Here is a 22,969-nt window from a genome sequence, read left to right as displayed (position 1 = left end):
GGAGCAGCACGGCTCCCCCCGCGGCCGCTGCCTTGAGGATGAAGGGATCTGACCCACTCGGGAAAGTGTCCCGGGCGGGGGGAGGATTTGGGATTAGAGGGTTAACGAAGTGGCTGGGAGGACGCACGTGACTGGCGGTGGAGTGGGGGGGCGGGTGGGGGTGTGCGGGGTGGGGGGGCTGCGGGCCGATCCCTCCCTCCCCATCGCCCCCCCGGCCCCCTCCTCCCGGTGCCCCGCACAAAATCCGCTCTCGCGGACCATCCCCGTCCCCTCCAACCTGCGCCATGGAGACACCGGGCTGCCCGGCCTTCCCCCCGCCTCGCCGGGCCGGGGGTCCCCCGGGGCTCCCCCGGCCTCCCACCGCCTTCGCCCTCGGTCCACCGGGGCCCCACCGGCGGCCGCCGCCGCTCAGCCCCCGCCCCGGCCGCTGCCCGCCGGTCCGGGCAGAGCCACGGTACCTGGGGGTCGCCAGCCCGGGCCCCCCCGCCGCGGCCGTCCATGGGAAGCCCCTGTACCCGGCCGGGGCTGCAGGTACCAGGGGAGCGGCGGGTGGATGGGGGGGCCGGGGCCGCCGACCCCTCCTGGCCCCTTCTGCTTCTCTTCCCCCCTCTCTGCCTCCGCCCGCGGCCTCGGGTTCTGCCGGGAGCCCCAGCCCTGACCCCCCCAAGAGCGTCATTTCGCCGACACGCTCCCCCGGGCTTCTCCGAGGCGGCCAGTGTCGCGATATGGCCCCGTCGGGGATCACCGGGACATCCCCCGACGGGAGCCGGAGCCGGCAAGGGCCGCTGCTGCCGAGTGTCGGCAGCTGGGACTGTGTCGCGACAGAGACGGGGGTCTCCGGGATGGTTCTCGTTCTCCAGAAACAAGGAGGGAAGAGGGAGAAAAGGCGGCGGGAGAGACCCGGCCCCGCTGCCGCGACGGCGGGGACCGGCCCGGGGTGGGGAACGGCGGGACCCCGTTACCGGGGATAAGAACGGCCGCGCTCCCCGGAGGAGGCTGCCAAGTCGCGCCCGGCCGCCGACTCCCGTCCCCGGACCCCACCGGGCAGCACCCGCGGTGCGGCCTCACGGACGGGCCCGGGGCTCCGGGATCTTGGGGAGGCCGGACCGCGGGGCTGGCAGCGCACTCAGCTCCGCGGTGCCCGGGTCCGGAGCTCCAGCGCTCCCGGTTCCCTGGGGCTCCTCGGTGCCTCGCTCCGGGGCAGTAACGCTCTCGCTCCCCAGGGCCCGACTCCGGGCTCCAGCGCTCCCAGCTCTCCCGGTCTCCCCGGTACCCGTCTCCGGAACTCCAAAGCGCCCGGTTCCCCTTGGCCCGGATGTCCCGGGGCTCCGCACCCCTCTCCAGGCTCGGACGGGACCAGGCTCACCCCCGGGGCTCTCCCCACAGCCGCCGTTCCCTGGTGCTTTCCCGGCCGGGCCCGTCGGGGGCTCTCCGGGACTCCCACTTTCGCTTTAATATCATTCCCCCGCTTCTGCTTCAGTATAAGAAGCAAAAGGCAGCACTGCGGGGGCAATGGGAACCAGGTGGGAGCCAGCAAAGCCGCCTCGGGGAACAGGTAGAAAAAGCCCCGGGAATTGCCGGGAAAAGCCGTCTGGGAGCACCGGGAGGGTCCCCGGCACGGCGCTTACCTGCTCCCGCTGCGGTGGGGGGATGCTGCCGTTCCGCGGGTGTTTCCCCCGGTTCCTGGGAGTCCTTTCCATGCCCCCATGCCTTCCTTAATGATCCTTTTGAGTTCCTTCCCCTCCCCATTATCCCAGGAATTGTACAGCTGTTCCCCAGCTGCCGCCTTCCCCAGCGCCGCCAAATCTTTCGGGGGGTGTCAGTTTAGGAAGGAGTGGGAGAAAAATATCCGTATCTTCCCTTTGTCCCCCTGTGCCGCTGTGTTTATTTAGCTCCGTGCCTGCATCCCGCTCCTTCCTGCCTTTTCCTTCTTTCTGGCTATTTATTTATTTGTCTCCAATGCCAAAACCCGCGGGTCACTCGGAAATGCGCCGTGTTGTCTTTGAAAAACGGGGGGAAAATCCCAAACTCGATGCTTTGTGCAGCAGGATTTTATTTTGGTAATTTTTTTCCCCTTAATTTTGGTTATATTTGGGGCTGCTCTTTGGTGAGATTTGGTTTTGAAGCATTAAAACCCTCCGGCCCAGCGGCTGAGCGCTTTGGAGGCCAAAGCAGGGAGGAAACGGCAATTTGGCCTCATTCCTTTGCCATTGTCCATGACCAGACACACAGACAGGTCGGTGCTGAGAGGGACGAGGAGCAATCACCCCCCAAACCTCCCCCAAATTACAATTTCCCATTAATTCAAAGCAGCTGGATCTGGGCTTGGCTGCTCCATAGCCCCCAAATTGCCTGAATTAGAAAACAACCAAAAATCAAAACCAAAAGGCCGGAAAAGGCCGTGGCGGGGGCTGGTTCAGGGGGTGCGGAGCCCTGGGTGGGTCTGCAGGGACGGGGACCCAATTTCCCTGCTCTGTTGGGACGTGGTGGTCACCGGGCTGGGACGGAGGATCCATCCCAAAGGAGGCATTCCCCCCTCCTGGCCGTGGGCCTGATCCTGTCCCCCCGAGGGAGCCAGTGCTCCCCACCTGCAGAAATCCCGAATCTCTGGAGCTGGAGACTGGGGTGGGATCAGGGCAAACCCAGCATTTTTAGGTTGTCCCCTTCCCAAGTGACACCTCTGTGTCCCCTCAGCAGATGGGGGAGCCCAAGGCACCCCTCTCCATCTGCCGATTCCCCGCTCAGTTCTCCTTTCCCTGGCTCAGCCGGAATCACCTGGAGCTGCCAAGCTCTCTGTGTCCCCATGTGGGGGACAAAAACCCTCCTGGGGGTACAGAAGTGGCCCCCGAAACGCATGACAGGGATTTTCCTCCTCGATCCCATTCCACCATCCATTCCAGAGAGGCAGCAGCACCGAGGGGAAGGGGGGAACCCCCAGATTTCTTGCTCTGGTCCCAGAGGAGGGTGAGGAAGGAGAGCTCTTCTTCAGCAAAAAAAGCAGGGCGTTATTTTTCACTCCTTTCCAAGTGTTTTCCCGGGAGCTGCAGCTCCAGGGAAGTGCTGGCTCAGAGGCACAGAGCTCCCCCTGGACTATCTGGAGCGCGGGGGGCCCCGAGCCGGGAGGGCTTCGGGGTCACTGGTGGGTGCTGTGGCTCCGCGCTGGGCTCTGAGCCGGGCGGAGGCTCCAGCCTGGGCGGGAAGGGAGTGGGAGGAAGGGGATGAGGAGAGGAATGAGGAGAGTGGGGCAAAACCATCTGCAAAAAATCCCTGTGCCCACCTCCTCTGCCCCCTCCCCGTGCAGTCGCAGCATCCCGGTGGGACCCTGAGCAGCCGCTGCTCCGCCAGGCTTTCCCCACCCGCAAGGAGCTTTTCCTGCCCACGGCTCCCGCAGCGAGCACGGATTTTGCCCTCTCCAGGGATGGATTTGCCCTGCTGCGTGTCCATACTGAGCCCTTTCCCCTGTGGCAGTGATGATGGGATGGGATGGGATGGGATGGGATGCCAGGGCTGTGGCACGGAGCGTTCTGGGCTTCCTTGGCACCATTAACCCCCGCTGGTCCTGTGCCTCTCCCCCGCCAGGTGAGAAGGGCTGCAAAGGTGGGTTCCAGGCAATTCCCGCAGCCTGCAGGGCACCCCCGAAAGGCCCGGAGGACTTGGGGTGTCCACTGGCAGCACCTCTGGGCAGCCTCCGGGAACACGGGATCCCCGAGCTCCCCGAGCCCCTGGGCAAGAGCAAGAGCAAGAAGCGGAGGAACAGGACGACCTTCAGCACGTTCCAGCTGGAGGAGCTGGAGAAGGTTTTCCAGAAGACGCATTATCCCGACGTCTACGCCCGGGAGCAGCTGGCACTGCGGACAGACCTGACGGAAGCCAGGGTGCAGGTATGGGCACGGAGGGGTGGGCACGGACACCCTGGGGGCTGCCAGGAGGGCGGGGTTCCCTGTCTGCCAGGTGATGGATGCTGAGACAGAAGCTGGTTTCGCCATGAATATGCTAAATCCCAGATGGAAAATCTCAGGCCATGCACCCACTGCTGAGCTGTGGGTGTTGGCTGCCTCTGAACCCTCTGCTACTTCCCCCTGGACAAGCACCCAAAGGGTGGAAAGAGCCAAAATTTGGGAGGTCAGTGCCAACCACCCCCCTCAGGATGCCCTAATCGTGATCCCCCCACTGCATCCATCATTCCCAGCCACCCTTCCCAGCTCAGCTCCTCCAGCCGCCAGCCCAGGAGAGGAATCCCCGGGAGCTCAGGAATCCCCAGTGCGGATGGGGCTGGGGGTGGCGCATCCCGGGACGTGGGGCAGGATGACACCGATCCTCACTGCCCAGCTCCGCCGGCATCACGCTTGCGGGGAGCTGCTTCCAGAGGTGTCTCCATGCGGTTTGAGGCTCCCAGTGGGAAGAGGCGGCTGGAGGGTGCACCCAGCAGGGAGGAAATGAAGGCGGAGGGTGAGGAAATGAGCAGGGAGCACCCGCGGGGAGCTGCCATCCCCAGGAGCAGGAACGGGGACAAGGCACAGGCAGGGGAAGTGTCCCCCGAGCCCGCAGCCACTCAGCGCCCACCGGAGCCTCCGACCCCAGATTTGGGGTGGACTAAGATGAAACCACCTGCAGCCACGAGAGCCCCAAGCCAAGTACCCCGGCAGTGCACCCTCCTCTCCGGGAGCTGCTGCTGGAGTTGTCCCCGCCCCAGTGAGCACCAGTCCTCACTCCAGCACGGAGGGGACACGCAGATGGGACATCAGCACCCAAAAAAGCCTCATTCTGCAGCAAAATCTGGGATAAACAAGTCCCAGAAGCACCAGGGAGGGGGAAGGATCATGCACGGGGCAGGACGGATCATTGCCCATGCGGAGATTCCTGCTGTTGGCAGAGGAAAAGGCAGCGAGCTCCAACGCTGAGCACAGAGCAGCTGCCTCTGCTCAGCTCCGGCTCTCCGGAACGCTGTGGCACCGTGTCCGGCCCTTTTCCTGCTGGGGAGGAGTGTGGCCCTCGGCAGGAGGCTGCAGTGAGCAGGGGAAGGGTCCCCACACCTCAGCCCCCTCCTCCATCCCCCAGGTTTGGTTCCAGAACCGCCGGGCCAAGTGGCGGAAACGGGAACGGTACGGGAAAATCCAGGAGGTGAGAGATGCCACGGAGGCTGCTCCAGCCCTGTGCCCCACCCCAGTCCCAGGGGAGGGGTCCCGTCCCACTGCACCCGCGGGTGCCCCACATCATCCATTCCTGCCCCTTCTCCCCCACGGTTTCATCCACCCTCGGGAAAAGTGCGGCCCGGGACGGAAAAGAGGGAGGATCACACTTTGCCACACGCAGGAAGATGCTGCTTTATGTCCCACTCCATTTCCCATGGGAACAGGGGCAGGTATTGGGGGGTTCCCTCCTGAAGACCCCCTTTAGCTCTCCCCCATCCATTGGTGCTTCCTGCCCCCCTTTGCTGCAAAACTGCCTTCCCCCCTTCCCCCCCAATATCGAAAAGCATAAAAATAATTTAAAAGTCAGCTTCACGCACATCCCTGGAGCCAAACTCTCCCGGCAGGAATGTTTCAACCGGGATTCAACCTCCCCAAGGCCATTAAAAGAGAGCAAAGGCATCGCTCCCTTTGCACCCGGTGGGTGGGGGGGATCCGAGGGGAATCCAACATGGGGTGAGAGGCATCAAAGGTGGGATGAGAGAGGAATCTGAAGGGGGGGAGCGGGATCTAAGGCGGAATGGGGGAACCTGAGCGGGGAGTGATGTCCCCACCCTCATTTTGGGTTTCTGTTGTTGTTATTTCAGCTGCAGAACAACCTGTGGCCGAGCCCTGGGAGCCCCCCGGGGCTGCTGCCCCCCGAGAGCATCCCGTCCCCCTGCATGTCCCCGTACCCCCCCGCCGCCAGCAACGGCTTCGTGGGCATCCCCGCTTCCCCGGGCCCCCATCCCGGCATCAACAGCCTCTACTCCCTGCAAGGGCTGCCCCCCCCGGCCCTGGCCCCCCACCCGTTCGAGCCGCCCCCCCAACACGACTACAAAGCGCCCACCCTGATGCCACTGAGGATGAAGAGCAAAGACGGGGCCGGGAGCCTCCTGAACTGGGCCACATGATCCCCCCGCGGGATGGACACGGAGCCTTCATCCCTCCGGAGCGTATCCCCCACCCCGCCGGCACCAGGGAGTGGGGTCAGGGTGCTGGGGTCACCTTCACCCCCTCTCTGCACACCCCAAGATTTCCCACATCCACCACGATGTTGTTGCTCCCCCCAGTCCCGCTGAGGAGGGGTCAAATGGGGGCTGTGGGGAGGAAGAAGAGGCACCCCCGAACCCAGGCTACCCCAGCGGGGCTGGCACTGGCAGCTCGGGACCCCAGAAATGGCTCCCCAGAATACCTGAGCCCTCCCAGCACCTCCAGTGAACGGGGTTTGATGGAGATTCCCGGTGGTTTCCCCACCCCCCCCCCCCCCCGTGTGTTCCCCTCGCCCCTCCCGCCCCGGGGTGTGGCTGAGGAGGGGACGGTGCCGGGGGGGGATCGAGGGAGCACCAGGGCAGGGGAGTTTTGGGGGCAGTTCTCCCCTCCCCAGCTGAAATTTGGCCGCTCAGCCCCTGCCCAGTGCAACCAGCAATGGCAGGAATTGGGCTCTTCCTCTCCCAGTCCCATACTGGGAAGACTGGCTGGACTGGGACAGCTGCTGGCGCTCGGGGGTTACTGGGGGCAGGGCCAAGGAGCCCCAAAGCCCCCCCCAAAGCATCGCAGCTCGTTCTGCTCCCTCTTGGAGGGGAAACAAGGCCTTGGCACAGCTCCTGGTGCCCACCCTGGGATGGGCAGTAAATCCATGAGCTGGGGACTACAGAGATAAAGGATCCCAAAGGAAAGGCTGTTTCCCTGGGGGGGGGGGGGGGGGGGGTGTCACCCTGTCACCCTTCAGGAAGGTGTTTTAATCCCAGCAGGTGGGAACCCTCCCAGATGCTCCAGCTGGGGGGTTGGGGGCACAACTGGTGGATTTTGGGGGGGGCTCTGCATTTTCGGGGTGGTACCTGCATGGCCAGTCTTGGGTGAGGGCAGCACCTCATTGTGTCCAACGTGTTCCATCTGCCCTGGGGGTTCCCAGGGGGGCACCCCAAGCCCCCCCAAGCACCAGCGTGTCCTGTCCCCTCCTCCACCCCCTGTGACCTCCCCCACCACAGGGAAACACCCAAAAATGAAGCCAGCAACGGGGGCTCCCCTTGGCCCTGCTTGCCCCAGCACCAGGAGATGCTGGCACACCCCCAGGGACACTCTTGGGCCGAACCCCCCCCCTGCACATCTGCAATGCCCCCCTGCCCCAGCCCCCACGTCCTGATGGGGGGAACACCCCTGTGGGGCACCTGGAGCCCCTCGGGGAGGCACCAAACCTGCTGATTCCAGCCCGATCTGGGCCAAACCCCAAGGTTTTCAGCCAAGCCCTGGCACCCTGGGCACAGCCTGGCCACGGTGGGTGCCCACCCTCACCCAGGACATCTCACACCCCCCTCCCACCGGTGGGGATGTTGTTATTCATTTCTAAACAATAAACCACATTTTTCAGAAGTTAATTATGGCTCCAGCGGCCCCATAAAGCCAGCGGGGCTGGGGATGGAGACTCCCAACAGGCTCCTCCCTTCTGCCACTGGGAATGAGGTTTGGGGGCCCGGATGGTGCTGGAGGCATCCAGGGGGTGCCAGTGGTGGGAGCAGCCCTGGCAGGACCCTGGGGGGCACATCCAGACCCACAGGGGGACGAGGTCAGGGTGCAGCACTCAGGATCCAGACGGATCTGGGGCTCCAGCTTGATGTCACCCCTGGCTGAGGGGAAGAGGGCAGGATGGGGACAGCTCCAGGCATGGATTAAGGGCACGTTACCATCGATGCTGAGCCCACAGGGCCTCTCTGATGTCTCTGTTTGCTGCTTCCAGGGCTGGGGCTGAGCATTCCCACAGCTGGATTCGCTCCTGGAGCTCCACAGGCTCAGGATCCCAGCAGGTGATGGGGTGGGAACTGGGGCTGTCCCAGGCGCCCTCTACCCACAACCATCTCTGCAAATGCCTGCCTCAAATCAGGGTAAATCCCCCAGGATTTCATCCCCCAGGATTTCATCCCCCAGGGCTGCTGCTGCCCCTCTACCAGGGAAACTGAGGCCAGGGGCTGTGCAAGGCTGAGCTCTGGCAGGATTTGGTGTCAGGATCCTCCGCTGGGAGCAGGGACCAAAGAAAATCCCAGTGGTAACACCACACTGGCGTCAGAAATCCCAGCACAGAGCTGGGGGAGGGTTCAGTGAATGGGACAGGCAAATGCCTGGGAGAACCCACTCCTTCCGAGGCCTCCAGCCCCCCAAACCAACAGACCTGGGTGCAAGGTAACACTGATAAACCTTCTGGTGAGGGGCCATGGACCTCCTGGGATCTGAGGGATGAGTGGGGACAAGGACACGAGATGAGGAACCCTCATCCCAGCTCAACTCCAGGCAGGAGGGACAGGGACACGGACAGGGACACGGACAGAGCCCGGCCACGCTCGGGGCAGAGGTATCACCAAATATATATAATGTATGTACAGCCCCTGCACCCTGCAGGGTGAGGGGAGGCCACCCCAGCCCCTCAAGCCCCTCCAAGCCCCCGTAACCCCCCCGAGGGGCTGGGCAGGGCCAGCCTGGTGTCCCACCCAGTGAGCCCCCTCCCACACTGCCACCTGCTCCCCCTTCCTGGCTGGGAGGGCACAGGAGGGTGGTGCCTCTGAAAGCATCGCATGGGGCTGGCACAGATCCCCCACCCCACAGGAAACCCCCAGGGCACCCTCAGCTTTGGGATGAGCCTGGAAGGAAGCAGAGGGGCAGGATGCGGTCTCGACGAGGACCCCCCAGCTCCATCTTCTTCCCAAGCCCACCACAGCGGTGCAGCCACCCACAAACCCCCCCCCAAATCTCGCTGCCCCGCCCCGTGGCAGCAGGTCAGCCTCGAGCTCTCCAAGCAACCCATCCTGCCTCCCCGTGTCCGTCACTGCAGCAGCTCCTCCCAGGAGATGGGCCGGGAGAAGACCTCCCGCTCCAGCCACAGGTCGTAGTTGACCTGGAAATCCTCGGGCAGCTCCACTCGCTGGCCCAGCACGCTCTGCAGGCAGTTATCCACGGGCAGGAAGTCGGGGTTGCCGTGGGCCCGGTCGTAGCGCCGTGAGTTGAAGCGCTCGATGCTGGCACGCAGGGCACACTCCTCCGCCTGGAAATCCCACGGACGGGCATCCAGGTCTGGGAACAGGGATGAGAATGGTCAGAGTGGAGATGGGGACCCTTCATCCAGCCCAAACCCCTCGGTGTGGTGGTTTAACCCCAGCCAGACTGAGCCCCATGCTTGCTCATTCCCCCAGCAGCTGGAGCAGGGAAGAATCAGGAGGGTAAAAGCTGGGGAAGTGGTGGGTTAGGATAAATCAAGAAAGCAAAAGCTGTGCACACAAGGAAAGCAAGACAAGGAATTCATTCCCCACTTCCCACGAGCAGGCAGGTGTTCAGCACCTTCAGGAGAACAGGGCTCCATCCCAGGAATGGTGCCTTGGGAAGACAAACACCATCATTCCCAACATCCCCCAGTTCCTCCTTCTTCCCCCCACTTTATATTCTGAGCATGATGTCACAGGGTCTGGAACATCCTTTGGTTCTGTCTCCTCCCAACAACCCCCACGCCCCCAGTCCCCTCCCACCTGGGAAAGGTCTTTGTAAGTACTTCCAACGAAGTGCAGAGCCAGGAGCCACCAACAGCTCCAGCACCACTTCCAGCACCCCCACCACAGGGAAACCACCAAAAAGAAGCCAGGAATGGGGGCTCCCCTTGGCCCCACTCGCCCCCTGCGCCAGGAAATGCTCGTACACCCCCAAGGACACGCTCGGGCCAAAAAAACCACCCCAAAACTGCAATGCCACCCCGCCTCAGCTCCCACATCCTGATGGTGGGATTGGGACACCCCAGTGGGGCACCTGGACCCCCTTGGGGAGGCACCAAACCTGCTGTTCCAGCCCAATTTAGGCCAAAAAAGAAGGTTTTCAGCCTTGATACCCCTGGCAGAGCCCTGATCCCTGCAATGTCCCCACCCCAAATCCCTCCCACCCCCCAGACCTGCTGGGATTGTGTCTGGCTCAGCTGGAATTCATTTTCCCGTAGGAGCCCTCCCAGTGCTGGGCTTCGCAGTGGGAGCTGCGAAGGTTTTGAGAACCCACCAGTACTCTGGCTCCGCTGGGCAGAGCTGGCACAGCACCAGCGCTGTCTCCCAACATTCCCACCCCACCAAGCGGATGGAAGCGGGCAAGATCCTGGGAGGGGACACAGCCAGGCCAGCTGACCCAAATTAGCCAAGGGAATATTCCAGACTCTGTGATGTCAGCTCAGATATAAAAGCTAAGGAAAGGAGGAGGAATGGAGGGGAATTTGTTATTTAAAACATACGCCATCCACAGCAGCCACTCCCCGTGCTGGAGCCTGGCTTCCTGGGAAGTGGCTGAACCTCACTTGCTGATGGGACGTAGAGAACAAACCTATTTTTTTTTTCTGCTCTTGCTGTACTAAACTACCTTATCTCAACCCACAAATCATTTCCCATCTGATTTTCCCTCCCCTGTCCAGCTGGGAGAGGGAGCGAGGGAGCAGCTTGGTGGGCACCTGGTCAAGCTCAACCAGCCAAGGTCAACCAAGGTCAACCAAGGTCAACCCAGTGCACCTGCCCAAGCCCCAGGCAGCCAAGGGCCAGCTCGGGGCACAGAGCCCAGCGTGGCAGGGCCGGGGATGCCGGGAGGTACCGTTGCCGTAGGCCCAGTCGTCATTGAGGCGGTGCCGCACTTTCTGGTAGATGGCAGACATGGTTTTCATGTTGCTCTTCCTCCACTGCCGGCCCAGGTACTTGGTCTGCACCTTGAGCAGCTTCAGCACGTAGAGCTGCATCATGGCCTGCTTCACCTTCAGAGCCCGCTTCAGGATAGGCGCCGACTTGAACACCACCAGCATCTGCCAGGACAGCCCCCAAATCCAGCTGGGATGGATTCCTGCGCCAACCCCTCCCTCCCTGCTCGCTCCTCACTCCCCACCAAGCGCTGGGTTGGCCCAAGGTATCCCCACCCAGCCCAGGTGCCCAGTGAGGCCCTGGTCTGGCCACGCTGAGCTCCACAACATTCCCAGCCTGAACATTCCCAGCCCTCACCATGGTGCGGGAATGCTTCCACTTGGTCAGCTTGTTCAGGATGCGCAGGAGGTTTATGCAGGAGAAGAGGTTCCGCCAGCAGAACTGGTTGTTGTCTCCAGCTTCCTGTGGGGAAGGAGATGCAGGGTCAGGCAAAGCATTGGAGTCGGGGATGGGGAGAGGCTGTGGTGGTCTGAGGAGCCACGTCCAAAGGGGACAGCACAGCATGTGGGCATGGAATCATCCAGTCATGGAATTGTTAAGATTGGAAAAGCCCTCTGAGATCATCGAGTCCAACCGTTCCCCCAGCACTGCCAAGTTATCCATGTCCTAATGTGCCAACTAATCCATGTCTCAAAGTGCCACAACCACACCCACGCATTTTTTGAACACTTCCAAGGATGGTGACTCCAACACTGCCCTGGCCAGCCTGTGCCAGGGCCTGACCTCCCTTTTCACAAAGTTCTCCCCAATATCCAACCCGAACCTCCCCTGGCACAGCTTGAGGCCACTTCCCCTTGTCCCGTCTCTGTTCCCTGGGAGCAGAGCCTGAAACCCCAGCTCCACCCTCCTGTCAGGGAGTCGTGCAGAGCCACAAGGTCCACCCTGAGCCTCCTTTGCTCCAGGCTGAGCCCCTTTCCCAGCTCCCTCAGGCACTCCTGGTGCTCCAGCCCCTTTCCCAGTTCTATTCCCTTCTCTGAACACACTCCACCCCTGCAGACACCCGCCATCCCCATCCCCCTCCCCAAAATCCCAGCAGCACCAGGGGCTGAGCACAGGAGTGCTGAAGGTGCAAGGGCTGAGTGCTGGAGCCCTGCTGCCTCCCTGCATCCCAAATTCCCCCAGGAAGCACCCCAGGACTGCCACAGCAGGAGGACTCACCAGGCTCTCTGCTGTCAGCTCCGGCAGCTCGTGCACAATGCAGTATGGATAGTCCAGGACAGAGATGCTGCAGGAAGGACAGGGGCGGTCGTGCTGTTCCCCCAGATCCCCCCTGGCCTGGGGAAAATGCAGCCCCCACTGCCCAACCACCGGAGATGGGCTGTGCTGGGAACTTTCCAGGTCTGCCCAAGCCTGAGCCACTGCCAGGGAGGGACTGCAGAGGAGCCACAGGAACAGGGACCCTTCCCCACACCCACAGGAATGCAGGTGGGCAGCCTTCTCCCTCACCTGTTCTTGGCAGTGATGTAGGACATGATGTTCTGGTTGAAGAACTTGAGGATGAGCGGGATGCAGTTGGCAAAGACCAGGTGCTGGGCCATGTACTCAAACTGGGGAGGAGAAAGGTGGGTGAACGGGGACCCACTGGGGGTCCTGCCATGCCCAAAGACTCGCAGGCACGGCTGGAGCCTGGCCCACCTCACCTGGTAGATGTGGTTGAGCTTGAAGTGCTTGAGCAGGAGGAGCAGCACGGCCGAGATGGCCTTGACGATGATCTCCTTGTGCCGATTGACATCCACGCCCAGCTTCATGCTCTGCAGCACCGTGGTCCTGGGGGACACAGAGGGATCGCATCAGGAGGAATTCTGCCCTGGCAGGGTGGCACGGGCTGTCCAGGGAAGCTGGGGCTGCCCCATCCCTGGAAGTGTCCAAGCCCAACCTGGTCTAGTGGAAGGTGTTCCTGCCAACGGCAGGGATGGAACTGGATGAGCTTTGAAGTCCCTTCCCACCCAAAACATTGCATGATTCCATAATCCTTGGGCTGGGGCAGGGTCTGCCCCTCCCAGCTCCTGCAGGGTGCAATCCAGGGCAGAGCAGGGTCACATCCCCAGGGAGCCCCAGCCCACACCATGTCACTCCCCCAGCTCCCTCCCATCCCTCCTTCCCTTCCCACCCCCAGCCAGCTGCTCCACCCCACAGCCACTCACGGCATCTCCTCTGGCAGGACATCCGCCAGGATGTTGATGGAGTCTGTCTTGGCTTTGGAGGTGGGGGCTGCAGCCAGGAGGATCTTCAGCAGAGCAATCTGGGAAGAAGGGAGACATGGAGGGGGAATGGGAGCCATGGGGGACTGGCCACAGGCCCCTTCCCCACTGCAGGAGAGAGGAGCAGGGCAGGGGGTGAAAACCTGGGATGCATCACTGGGAAGGGACTGATCCAGGGGATGCCAGTGCTCCCCAGCTCACCATGTACTGGGGCAGGCTGGGCAGCAGGCCCTGGTACAGGATCTCTGCAGGGACTTGCTCCACTTCCTCTTCCCCCTGGTGCCAGGAGAGACCAGAAAACCTCATCCCAGGAGCCACCACCACAGGGTACGAACCCAAGGGAAGGATACCCCTCAACTCCTGCTCCAACCCCCTCTGCCCCAGAGAAACTCCTCACCAACAAAACAAACCCCTCAGCCCTGCCAAACAACCTGGCAGGGCCAAGTGTCCCCAACTCCCAGCCCAGGATCTCCATCCCACCCCATTCCCACACTCACTCCGGAGAGCGGGGAGCGCAGGTACTCCTCCTCCATGTGCACCTGCACCTCGGCAATGGACGTGTACTTGTGCTGCAGGGGACAGGGAGGGGTCACCACGGCCCCCCAGCGCTGCCCCAGCCCCAGCCTGCTCCCACCATCCCGTTCCATCCCTCCCAGATCCCTGTCCCAGGGGTGACCCGTGTAGATGCGCAGGGTGGGAGCTGCTGGGCCCAGGTCTGGGATGAGCCCAGTAAAAAGGGATGAAGACATGAAGAAGGGGATAAAGCCCCCTAAGGAAGGGATGGAGCACCCTAAGGAAGGGATGGAGTCCCCTAGGAAAGGGATGGAGTCCCCTAGGAAAGGGATGGAGCCCCCTAAGAAAGGGGCTCAGACAACCTCTGAGTCCAGGGATGAGATGACAGCTTAGGGCTGCTCTCCCATCCCTGGGTGGAGGAAGGGGAAAATGGTCAGGAGAATCCCCCCTGAGCTGTGATGGGAGCAGGGAGATGGGCAAGGAGCACCCACACAGCAGCAGGGCTTGGAGGAATTCCTTAACTCACCAGCTTCAGGGTGCGGATGCTCTCGTGGATGGGCCTGGGCAAGCCCACCACGGTGTTGGTGTCACTGGAGGAGGGAAAGAGCCAGGCTGGGAGCAGGCAGGAGCAGGGCTGAGCACCCAGGGGTGGGGCAGAGACCACCCAGGGATGAGGCCATGGACCAGCCAGCCAAGGCCTTCCCTGCTGCCACGTGGAGACAAAAGCAGCCCTCAAACTGGCCTCTCCCACAGCCCCCTGAGATGGCAGCCCTGGGCTGGCTCTGCACCCACCTGCCCAGCGTGTAGCCGATGAATTTGCTGCGGCTGGATTCCAAGAACATCTCGATGTCCTTCTCCCTGCAGCAAAGGGAGAAGGGAACAGTCACATCTTCCTGCCCATCTGGAACACCACAGCCCCAGGCACAGGGAAAAGCCTTGTGGTCAGGTAAAGGGTGCCCAGCCAACCCCGCAAGAAAACAGCCATCAAAGTGACCACCCCATCCCAAACACCTTCCCTACATCCCTGCTGAGATTCCCAGTATCAACAGCCTCCATTGCCCCGACCCTGCTCCAGCTCTCCCAACAGGGAGCCCCCTGGACTCACCGGACCTTGGGAGCCCAGGGCAGCCCTTTGGGGCAGGTGATGCGGTCGCTGGGGGGGTGCTGGGTAGGGGGGGGCATCACTTCATCCCGTTCCAGGGGGAAGGTCTCTCCCTCCAGGCTGTTGTCGTCATCGTTTTCCTCTTCTTCCTCACGGGAGTCGTCGGCTTTGTACGGATCGCGCTCGTTGAAGGCATCGAGGTTATCCTGCTTAATGAGGGCCTGGAGCGGGGAGAGCGGGAAGGGAATATCCCAAAAACAAGCTCAGATCCTGGCAGTGCCCTCTTTAATGTCCCTGTCCCCACCTTGTGCTCTCTGCGGCCACGCTTCTGCTGCTGCTCGATGAGGTCGGAGGCGGAGGCGGGCGGGGAGGCCGCCCGCATGTTCCGGATCACCTGGATGCTGTCCTCCGGCAGCGGCGGCAGCCCCAGCATCTCCCTCTTCTCTGCCTTCATGCTCTGCAGCTCCTCGAACCCTCCCAGCGTGCACTGCAGGGAGACCACAGCATGCTGAGCGTGGGGGGCTCCCGGGGCATCTACACCTGCCCTTCCCAAACTCACTTTCCAGGATCACAGAGTCTCCACAATCAGGTACATGATGTTCAGCAGCACCCTGCAAAAACCAGGGCAGCTGAATCGTGGAGCCTGGGATAAGTTATGGAAGCACTGTCAGCACCCAGGGCTCGGGGAGAGGCTGGAGCAACCCAGGATCATAGAATCATTTGGGTTGGAAAAGCCCTCTGAGATCATCGAGTCCAACTGTTCCCCCAGCACTGCCAAGGCCACCACTAACCCACATCCCCAGGTGCCACATCTACGTGTCCTTTAAATCCCCCTGGGGATGGTGACTCCAACACCGTCCTGGGCAGCCTTGTGCCAATGCCTGACCACTCTTTCCATGAAAAAATTTCCCCAATATCCAACCTAAACCTCCCCTGGCACAGCTTGCTGCCATTTTCTCTTGTCCCGTCCCTCGTTTCCTGGGACCAGAGCCTGACCCCAGCCTGGCTGCCCCCTCCTGTCTGGGAGCTATGGAGAGCTGGAAGGTCCCCCCTGAGCCTCCTTTTCTCCAGGCTGAGCCCACCCAGCTCCCTCAGCAGCTCCAGACCCTTCCCCAGCTCGTTCCCTTCCCTGGACACACTCCAGCCCCTCAAAGTCTCTCTTGTCCTGAGGGGCCCAAATCCTTCCCCCAGGGTTTCAAACAGGAGCTGCCTGTCCTGTGCTCCTCATGTCATTGAGAGGGGCAGAAGGCTGTCCAGGCATCCACAACTGCAGTGCTCAGAGCTTTCCTTCCCCCAGCCAGGGACCTTGCTTTGGGTCTATCCTTCGTATCCAGCTCCAGACACCAATATCCAATGCTTCCTTACAGGGGAAAACCTTGGCTTGGGTTTAAAAGAAAACTGAACACCACAACAAGAGGATGGAGCAATTACAGCCAACTCTGAGGGCAGAATTCCCTCCTCTGCCAAGTACCAAACCACACTTCCCACATCCCACGGCCTCTCCTTACCAGCACAGTCTTCCAGAGCAGAAGCAGCACCTTCTTCATGGGGAAGTGCGGAGCGTGGCCGCTGCAGAATTTGGTCACCATCCCAAAGAGCATGACAGAAAAGGGTTCATTGTTGTACAGGGGGGCTCCTGGAACCACACAGCACCATCAGCCAGGAATTCCTCATGCCTGGCCTCACCCCAATCACCAGCATCACCAGCCCCTGCACTCTCCTCCCCATCAGCTCCAAGATCCTCCCCTTCATTCCAGACAGCTCTCCCTCCCCTTCCACAGCCTTGTAAACTCCGTAATTTCTTACCCCTGTGTTGAGAGGACACGACAGCCCCAATATTCCATTTTTTCCCAGGGAGGGAGCACCCAGCAGCAGAAAAGGCTGGATGGCTTCTCTGCTCACCTCCCTCTGCCCCACAAGTTGGGCAGAAACTAACTCAGTGCTGCCAGTCCCCATTATCTGAGTCCTGGAGCCAAATCCCAAGTCACTCTCTACAGCCCTGGCAGTTCTATCCCGGCTCCTGACCCTCACCCAGCTCTGCTCGGAAGGTTTGCCTCATGCTCTTCCACTCAGGCTTGTCCCCGTCGGCCTCCTGGCGCACAGTCTCCACAATCAGGTACATGATGTTCAGCAGCACCCTGCAAAAACCAGGGCAGCTGAATTGCGGAGCCTGGGATAAGTTATGGAAGCACTGTCAGCACCCAGGGCTCGGGGAGAGGCTGGAGCAACCAGACCACATCCAGAATTCACGAAGCTGCTCCACACAGCACACAGGCACGGGGGAAAAGGTCTCCGCAAGTCCAACCAGGAAAAAAATCTGCTTTCCCAAATTTTACTGCTTTCATATCCCCAACCTGTCCTGTTCCTGCTGTGCAGGCTGAGCATGACGGACACCACTGGAAACTCTCAGAGCTGAAACAGCTCTGGGACCCCTTCCAGTGCCTGTCTCAGTCCTCCCAAGCTCCCAGAAAAACCCTGACCCCCCCTCCTTGTGCCCCCATTCCCACTCCATACCTGAGGTCGGTGCTGTCAGCCAGGGAAATGGCCGGTTTCCTCACGGCACTGGAACAGGCTGCGCTGTTGCTGCAGAGGGAGAACAGCTCAGAGGGAATTTGGAGGAATTCAAACTCTGTCATGGGCACTCCACATGCCAGCGCCAAACCCTGAGACAGACGCTGCTGCCATGAACTCCCTGCTCCCAGTGCAGCCCCAGCAGGAGGAGCAGAGCTGCCTGTTTGCTGCCAGGCAGTTTGATTCATCGGGAATTTCAGGAGAAATCAGGTATAATCCTACATTACACATCCACCCCAAACAACGGGAGTCACTCTGGTGGATGCAGGAATCAGATCAGGGATAGACAGATAGGTTTTTGTGCCATAAACCAGAAAAACTCCTACCAAGGAGCTCCAGCGCCACTCCTGAAGCGTTTTCCCGCAGTACTCACTCGATCTCCATGTTCAGCAGCTCCACCAAGGCGTTGAACGTTCCTACTTCCAGCAGGAGGAAGACGTTGTACCTCATCCACGCCTGCACCTCGGCCTCGGAGCTGCACTCCCCGAAGGTGCCTGCAAGGAGACCCAGCTGATCCCACCTCGGCGGGCATCCCGAGGCCCTCCCACAGCACCACGGCGCTGGCAGGGGGGATGGAAACACAGCCCTACAACTGAGGGAAAAAACGGGCTGCAGAGGATGGAACTGCCCTCTTTGGGTAACGCATTCCAGGTCTGGCAGAAGTGGGATAATAAGGGGAAATCAGCCAAATTTTGGGCAGAACTGCTTTAAACTGTCTGGTCCCAGAGAGTCAGCTTTGTTCCAGACATCCCAGGTGGAATGAAATCCACGAGGAATGAAAATTCTTCAAAATATTACATATTAAAATAATTAGTAATTATTGAATCATATTAAAACTATATAGTCATTATATTATATATCGATATAATACATACAGTATACATAACGTATTGTGTATAACGTATGATATATGAAAAATATAAACTATATATAATGCATATATATACAGAAAATACATATAGCATTTAATATATAATGTATACAGTGTAATATATAATGTATATGATGTCTAAAATATATATGACACAAAACATGTAATTTATGTAATATATAATATACAATATACAGTATATATTATATATGTATTGTAGATTATAGTGTACTATGTATTACATATAATATACATATTATAATTATATATTTTATGTATATATAATTACATATTTTATGCTTACTATTATATATTTTTATGTATATTATATATGAATGAGATGATATTGTACTGTCTCATATATAAACAGTATATATACATAATATCATATATATAATATACACATAATAATATATATAATATATACATAAATATATATAATATATACATGAAAAAAACATGTATATTATATGTAATACATAGTACACTATAACCTACAATACATATGTAATATATAATCTACCACACATATATAATGTAACACTATATATATATTATACTATATATAATAGTATATATTACATATATATTATACATATGATATTGTATTATGTATATACTAAATATATGAAACAGTACAATATCATCTCATATATAATATATATTATATATATTAATGTATATAGTACATTATATGATATATAAAAATTATATATAAATTATAAAAATTATGTACCATAAATAATACATTATATATACATTATGTATCATAAATAATATATAGTAATAAATAATATACAATATAAAAATTACACTATATACATACAATATATATTATACTATATATAATACAAAACTATATATTACATATTGTATATTGTATATTATATATAGTATATATAATGTATTAAATATATAGAAGATATATATAAAAACTCTTATGTACATAAGGGAGTTCTAGATTAAATATTTAAATATACACGATATATAATATACAATATATAATATATTATATTATATATATTATATATAATATATAATATATAATGTATAATATATATAATAACAACACATACAATATCTAGTATAATATATAAAATACAACACATACAATTACACATCTAACTGTATAATTATATAGATCTGTATCACATCTATGGCCCATATCCCAACAGAATCCATTTCATGCACTCAGCAGTGGGGGAAGCAAGGGCCCGAGGCCGGTGTCACCTTGTGCCACGTAGAGGATGGCTCGGGCCACGCGGAGCCTCTTCTCGCGCGCGGTGACCTCCAGCCCGTCCAGCAGGCGCATGGCGTGGGTGCGGTGCTGCGTCCGCTCCAGCTCCGGCCACTTCTTGTCCCGCACTGCAAGGCAAAGCGGGCAGGATTTGGGCACGGCCCCACTCGCGGGCACGCTCGGGGGGACTTGGCACAACCAGGGAACGCGGCGCTGCTGGCAGGAAGGGCTCCCAGGGATGTGCGACGGCTGAGGAATGTCTCGTGCCACCCAGCCGGTGATTAGATCAACCATGGAATCAGGGGATATCCTGAGCTGCATGGGACCCACAAGGATCATCCAGTCCAACCCCTGGCCCTGCACACACACCCCAAAATCTCACCAGGTCCCTGGGAGCGCTGTCCAAACGCTCCTGGAGCTCTGGCAGCCTCGGGGCTGTGCCCATTCATTCCCTGGGAAGCCTGGGCAGTGCCCAGCACCCTCGGGGGGAAGAACCTTTCCCTGCTCTCCAGCCTGACCCTCCCCTGGCACAGCCCCAGCCCTTCCCTGGGTCCTGTCCCTGCTCACCGAGAGCAGAGCTCGGAGCTGCCCCTCGGGAGTAGCTGCAGACCCCAGTGAGCTCTGGCGTCAGGCTCCTCTTCTCCAGGAAGAGAAACCCCTGCTCCCCCCAGGGAGAGTGGAATCCAGAAAAAGGCTCTTACTGTGGATCCTGAAGTCCTCCTCAAAGCATTTTCGGTTGAGCAGGAACTCTGGCCCCTCCGTGTAGCTGTACAGCTCTGCCAAAAGAGGAGAAGCTCCAAAAACCTGCACCAAGCTGCAGCTCTGCCCCGGGAACCACGGTTTTAGCCAAAATATCAAAATGTAATAAAACCCCACCCAGTGTAAGGCCAAAAATATTAATTACACATATCCTGCCCCTTTTAACATCAATAAGGTATTTAAATATAATAATAAAGTGATATTGGAATTGACAGAGCTCCTTTAATTCTACCAGGAGAGGAAATCACGGTTGACTAATTGATCCATCACGGAAGAATTCCTTACCCGACAGCTCTGCTGTCCATTTATCCGTGTCTGCATATTCAAACTCCAGGTCTGGCGACTCCGAATAGCCCTGAAAACACAGGGAAAAAAATCAGTTCCATTACAGCATATTTCAGGAAAACCAAAATCCCTGAAAACACTCACAATTCACCTCATCCTCCTGCAAATCCAGGGTTGATTTTCCTGGTTTAGGGACCAAAAACATTCCTGCAGCAGCACAAACGTTACCGAGGCAACTCCAGCCCACCTCCTGCGTCTCCATCGGCCGTGCCGCATGGAGCCACTGCAGCACCCCCAAAGCACGGGGGGAGCCCCCAAAGCACGACAAACACGGCAGGAGACAGGGAGAGGCTTCTGTGACACCAAGGAGCTCTCAGAGCTCACCCATTTCGCACAAAACTGGGAAAATTTGGGCTATCCCCCTGTGCCATCCCAGCAGATGGGATTAGGGGGGATGAAACAACTCCAAACAGCTTTGGAGAGGCTGCAAAAACATCCAGAACCTTTAGAGCACAAAATATCAGCTCCCTCTGGGGAAGTCATGAACACTGACCCAGAGCATGTCAGGGCACCCAGCCCTGAGTGGGGCAGACGCACAGCAGGACCCTCACAAATTTTGGGATCCTGAGTACGAGGCAAATCCACACCAGAACTCTCCTGAATTACAAGGCTCCCACTCCTGAGCACAAGGAGGATCCAGAACAGAATCCTCACAAACCTGGGGGCACCCACTCCTGAGTGAGGGGCAGACATACAAAAGTCTCCCAAATTTCGGGGCACCCACTCCTGAGAGAGGGGTAGACCCATACCAGAACCATCCCAAATTTTGGGGCACCCACTCCTGAGTGAGGGGTAGACCCATACCAGAACCATCCCAAATTTTGGGGCACCCACTCCTGAGTGAGGGGTAGACCCATACCAGAACCATCCCAAATTTTGGGACACCCACTCCTGAATAAGGGGCAGACCCAGAGCAGAATCCTCCTGAATTATGGGACTCCCACTCCTGAGTGAGGGGCAGACCCAGAGCAGAACTCTCCTGAATTCTGGAGCTCCCACTCCTGATCAAGGGGCAGATCCACAGCAGAACTCTCCCAAATTTTGGGGCACACATTCCTGAAGAAGGGGCAAACTCAGAACCAAACCCACACAAATTCTGGGGCACCTACCCCGGAACGAGGTGCAAATCCACAGCAGAATTCTCCCAAACTGGGGGACTCCCACTCCTGACGGAGGGGCAGACCCACATCAGAACAATCCCAAATTCCAGGGGTCTGAGGGAGGGGTAGCCCCAAGCCCCTGGCTTGTGTTGGCTCTGCTCTGCTGGGAGTCCCACCAGCACCTCAGGCTCTCCAAGATTCCCCCTCACATCCCTCCCCTGGCATTCCAGGGACCTTTCTGAGGAACCCCTGGGAGCGAACAGCTCTGGGGCCATCCCAGGAATTAAAACACTCAGGAAAAGCCCCGGGATCCTTCAGCTCCACACACCCCTCCTGACCCCCAAGGCTCAGTGACCCCAGGACCGCGGGGTGTCCTTCGGGGGTTGGTCACCTCCGGCTGGATCCATCCCTGGTCCGAGCACGGCAGCGGGACCCGACACCCCACCCCGGGCTGGTACCGACCGGTAACACCGAGAAAACCCCCGGATGGGCTGTGAGACCCCCGGGCCACCACTGTCACCCCCATTTGCGACCGGCGGACCGAGCCACCCTCGCGCCCCAGCCCGGTCACACCGGCCCGGACGTGGGGAAGGGATGGATGAACGGGAAACCGGCACCGATCGAGACCAGGGAGAGTCAGGGCAGGGAGAGGCCTCTCGGCTCCACAGCCCGGGGCCACTGCGCCAGGGAACCGGTACCGAGGGAGCGGCCCTGGGACCAGTACTGGAGCACCGGGGCCAGGGGACCGGCTGGTCCTGGGCTGGTCCCAGGGAAGGCGGTGCCCAAGCAAGGCTAAAGAGCCGGACACTGGCACCCCTGGACACCGGCACCCCCGGGCACTGGCACCCACCGGGACCCACGGGCACCGGCACCACCGAGCACCGGCACCGACCGGACACCGGCACCGCCCCTGCGCACCGGCAGCCGTGGGCAGGCCCTGGACGAGGCCCGGCGCGGCCCGCCCCGCCCGGGAAGGCCACCCCGCTCCCGGCGGCGGCGGCGCTGACCTCGGAGTCCTTGCGCGGCGGCCGGGCCAAGTCGCGGCCCCTCCCGGGCGCGGCCGCCCCACCGCGGCCTTTGTTGTTCCCCGGGACCGGGACAGGGCCCGGCCCGGGGCCGCCACTCGGCTCCATGTCGGCCGCTCCGCCGCGCCGAGCTCTCGCGAGGACTCACCCCCTCCTCTCGCGGGAGCGGCAGGGAGAGCCGGGGCAGCGCCGCCGCCATGTTGGGAGTGGCACCTAAAGGAGCTCCGGTGTCTCCGGTGGGTGCGATGCAGCTCCGCCCGCCGGTCCCGCCGCTCCGCCGCGGCGGCCGCGTCACGGCCGGCGCTGCCCGCCCCCGGCGGCCACGGACGGCGCGACACACGGCCGGGCGGCGGGCTCCGCCCCCGCGAGGCCATC

The 22,969-nt window shown here is 58.9% G+C and overlaps 2 protein-coding genes across 5 annotated transcripts; one reads left to right on the top strand and one right to left on the bottom strand.

Moving 5' to 3' along the window:
* Positions 1 to 241: 241 nt before the first annotated feature.
* Positions 242 to 7,546, top strand: ALX3 (ALX homeobox 3). The gene is made up of 4 exons (XM_032133513.1): positions 242 to 531; positions 3,580 to 3,881; positions 5,059 to 5,121; positions 5,777 to 7,546. Exons 1-4 carry the CDS (start codon positions 285 to 287, stop codon positions 6,080 to 6,082), a joined length of 918 nt encoding a protein of 305 aa, XP_031989404.1. The 5' UTR covers positions 242 to 284; the 3' UTR covers positions 6,083 to 7,546.
* A 963-nt stretch (positions 7,547 to 8,509) lies between these two features.
* On the bottom strand, positions 8,510 to 22,838 carry STRIP1 (striatin interacting protein 1). Of its 4 annotated transcripts, none has more exons than XM_032133506.1 (21): positions 22,743 to 22,838; positions 20,410 to 20,479; positions 20,067 to 20,141; positions 19,359 to 19,493; positions 17,631 to 17,751; positions 17,201 to 17,269; positions 16,718 to 16,824; positions 16,195 to 16,322; positions 14,991 to 15,173; positions 14,690 to 14,907; positions 14,377 to 14,442; positions 14,111 to 14,174; positions 13,569 to 13,640; positions 13,273 to 13,347; positions 13,015 to 13,112; positions 12,511 to 12,637; positions 12,317 to 12,417; positions 12,029 to 12,095; positions 11,168 to 11,272; positions 10,770 to 10,974; positions 8,510 to 9,230 (listed from the first exon to the last, which is right to left on the bottom strand). In XM_032133506.1, exons 1-21 carry the CDS (start codon positions 22,791 to 22,793, stop codon positions 8,983 to 8,985), a joined length of 2,385 nt encoding a protein of 794 aa, XP_031989397.1. In that variant the 5' UTR covers positions 22,794 to 22,838; the 3' UTR covers positions 8,510 to 8,982. The 4 variants fall into 4 exon arrangements, with proteins under 4 accessions (XP_031989397.1, XP_031989395.1, XP_031989396.1 ...); XM_032133504.1 differs by lacking the exon at positions 22,743 to 22,838 and adding an exon at positions 22,577 to 22,727; XM_032133505.1 differs by lacking the exon at positions 22,743 to 22,838 and adding an exon at positions 20,561 to 20,686.
* Between the last annotated feature and the right edge of the window lie 131 nt (positions 22,839 to 22,969).

Source organism: Corvus moneduloides, chromosome 24 (assembly GCF_009650955.1).
Source record: "Corvus moneduloides isolate bCorMon1 chromosome 24, bCorMon1.pri, whole genome shotgun sequence".
Classification (NCBI taxonomy): Eukaryota; Metazoa; Chordata; class Aves; order Passeriformes; family Corvidae; genus Corvus; species Corvus moneduloides.
This window is presented reverse-complemented; position numbering and strand designations above follow the sequence as displayed.